Genomic DNA, 2426 nt, shown 5'->3' with positions numbered 1-2426 from the left:
TAGTGCAACTCCTCAACTCCACCCAATACATTCACAAATCTGAGAAAGATTAATTACTTCAAGTGTCCACGATGTTTTGTTTTTTTCTAAAAAATCATCCCCTCAAGCCCACAAAACTTTCTCTGCGTAATGGAGCAGCCGGGTCTCTGGCCCCACGGCGATGCTCCCGTGGCGCAGCGGCCCGGCAGGATGTCCGTCAGGGTTGGTACAGTTCAGGACATGTTGATGACCAGGTATCCTAGAACCAAAGCGGCTGTGACGATGACAAAGAATACAACCACGGCGCAGATCGACGCGAAGCCCGCATCCCTGCCTCCTCCGCCCTCCTCCTCTTTGGGCTCCTCTTCGCAGATGGAGATGACACCCACGGAGGAATTTCCTACACTCATGTTGGACTTGAGCTCGGCTCCCGCCTCCTGCTTCGCCTCGACGGCCCACGGCGCCACCTGCACCTTCATTTCCATCTCCTCCATCATCTGGGTCACCTGGGAGATCTCGGCCTGCAGGTCCCGGAGGTCCGCCGTGTCGATGTTGCTGTCCGCCTCGTACTTCATGTTCTGCACGCTCATGGCCCGGGCCGCCACCGTGGTGGTGCTGCCGGTCATCCCCGTCTGGATGAGGTGTCTCGTCGGCACCTTGAGGGGGAATTCCTGCCCTATCTCCAGGGAGCGTTTCATGTCCACCTCCAGGAGCTCCATGCTGCTTGAGAACAGCACCCATAGGCGCTCGTACTCGGCCCGGTCCTCCTTGCTGATGGTCTTGTCTTTGAGCAGAGCGGTCAGTTTAGTCCTGTTGGCCACGGCCAGCTCCTGGGCCTTTTTGCGGGTCCTCTTCAGCTCCTCTCGGAGGTTCTGCGAGTCCGAGGTGCTTCCCAGAGCGATGACCAAATGCCTGTAGCAGGCGGTCACTTTGTTCAAAGCGTCCAGCATTGTTTTGCACTCCTCCTTCCCCATGGCTGATTACAAAAATAATTAGAAAATGTGAATTAACAAAAAGGGGGGGAGGAAAAGCAGCTTGGAGAGAAATGGCGAGCTTCTGCTGGCGGCGCTTTAGCCAGTGTCCTCAGTTTAGTTTCCACGGGAGCGCACCCCCCGCTCAACAAATCCACTCAGCGCACTAGTCAGAGAAAATTCCTCTCTATCCATGCTCCTTCCTGTGTGCAAGCAGGCACAGAGAGCGGCTTAGAAATTAATGCGTCTGTAGCCTAAATGGCTTTACCTTTTGCGCTTTCTCCACGCGAGATCAAACGGCCCCGGAGCCCCTCTCCTGCAGAATGGAAGTGAAACAATCCAGCCTCCGCTTTTATGAGAATGAGCTTCAGCCACAGGTGTCACAACATCCGCCGAACTGTCGTTTTACGCAGAGAACGCGGTGAGATTTCTCCTCATCAGTTTAAAAAAAAAAAAAAAAGCGAGTGCGCAAATGTTCGGAGATGATGCGCGCCTGGAAAACTAGACACCTTCATTCAGTGTTTAAAAAAAAGAGAGAGAAAAGGCTGTAAAGCGTCCATCACCAAGGAGCGAAAAGAGCCATTGTGTTTTGGTTTGGGCTTGTTTATCTTGGAGCTGTCCACTTCAGCACCCGATCGATGATGTTTAAATACCAGTGAGCGCCTTCTGTGGTCACATGTGCGCACAAAACAGGAGCTATTCAGCGACAGGCGCAGAGGCAGGCAGGGAAACAAAGCAGCTTCGCTCCCATTGGTTTGGTCGCACGGGCATCTGGGTAACACGCGCCCTGCCATTGGCTGCCGCGGCCCCGATGTGGGCAGAGCTGCGGTTGTCCATCAGCGGGGGATGCCAAATCACGAAGCTCTAACCTATCTGCCGCTATCTGCCATTTGTCATCAGCCTATTGTCAGCTCCGTTTCCGGAGGCAAGCGAAGCCAAGGGGGGGTAATGACTGACAAGATGTGGCGGAGTTGATGTGATGATGAGATACAGGTGTGAGGAAATCAAGGAGCACAAATAACTGTTTTAATTGATCTGAAGTTGAGGGGGTGACGGTGGGTGATATGCGGCGGGTTTGTAACCACAGTTTCACAAATGATGCCAGCTGTTGCGCATAGTGTTGGTTGGATAATGTGTTGTTTACCTTGGCGTCCCCTGCTGTGTTGAGAGGCAGATATGGCTGTGTGGTGTTTGCCTGGTTTGCTCTTTTTGCATTATTGAAGCGGATGGGGCCTAATGATCCAGTGACTGAAGCTAATGGACTGAGGATGCCACTGAGGAGCTGAGGGACACACTCATTGTTTGCTTTACATAAGATGGGATGACAACTGCTGTGGCCTGGGGGGTTTATTTCTTCCTATTTATTCCCATTTTGACCACACAAAAAAATAAATAAATCATCCATAGAAACATCATGCCTCTAGATTTGATGCATTCCTCGACATCAACAATCCCCTTATTTCATGATGCTTATGT

At 52.0% G+C, this 2426-nt stretch overlaps 1 protein-coding gene across 1 annotated transcript; it reads right to left on the bottom strand.

The window, feature by feature from the left end:
* Positions 1–212: 212 nt before the first annotated feature.
* On the bottom strand, positions 213–953 carry LOC103362519 (regulator of G protein signaling 9 binding protein). Its single transcript, XM_008288896.1, has one exon. It carries the CDS (start codon positions 951–953, stop codon positions 213–215), a length of 741 nt encoding a protein of 246 aa, XP_008287118.1.
* Between the last annotated feature and the right edge of the window lie 1473 nt (positions 954–2426).

This window comes from Stegastes partitus, unplaced genomic scaffold (assembly GCF_000690725.1).
Source record: "Stegastes partitus isolate 25-593 unplaced genomic scaffold, Stegastes_partitus-1.0.2 Scaffold579, whole genome shotgun sequence".
In the NCBI taxonomy this organism is placed as follows: domain Eukaryota; kingdom Metazoa; phylum Chordata; class Actinopteri; family Pomacentridae; genus Stegastes; species Stegastes partitus.
This window is presented reverse-complemented; position numbering and strand designations above follow the sequence as displayed.

What these genes read in the sequence shown, in the direction of transcription:
- LOC103362519 (XM_008288896.1), bottom strand. Translation starts at nt 953, where the DNA reads ATGGGGAAGGAGGAGTGCAAAACAATGCTGGACGCTTTGAACAAAGTG.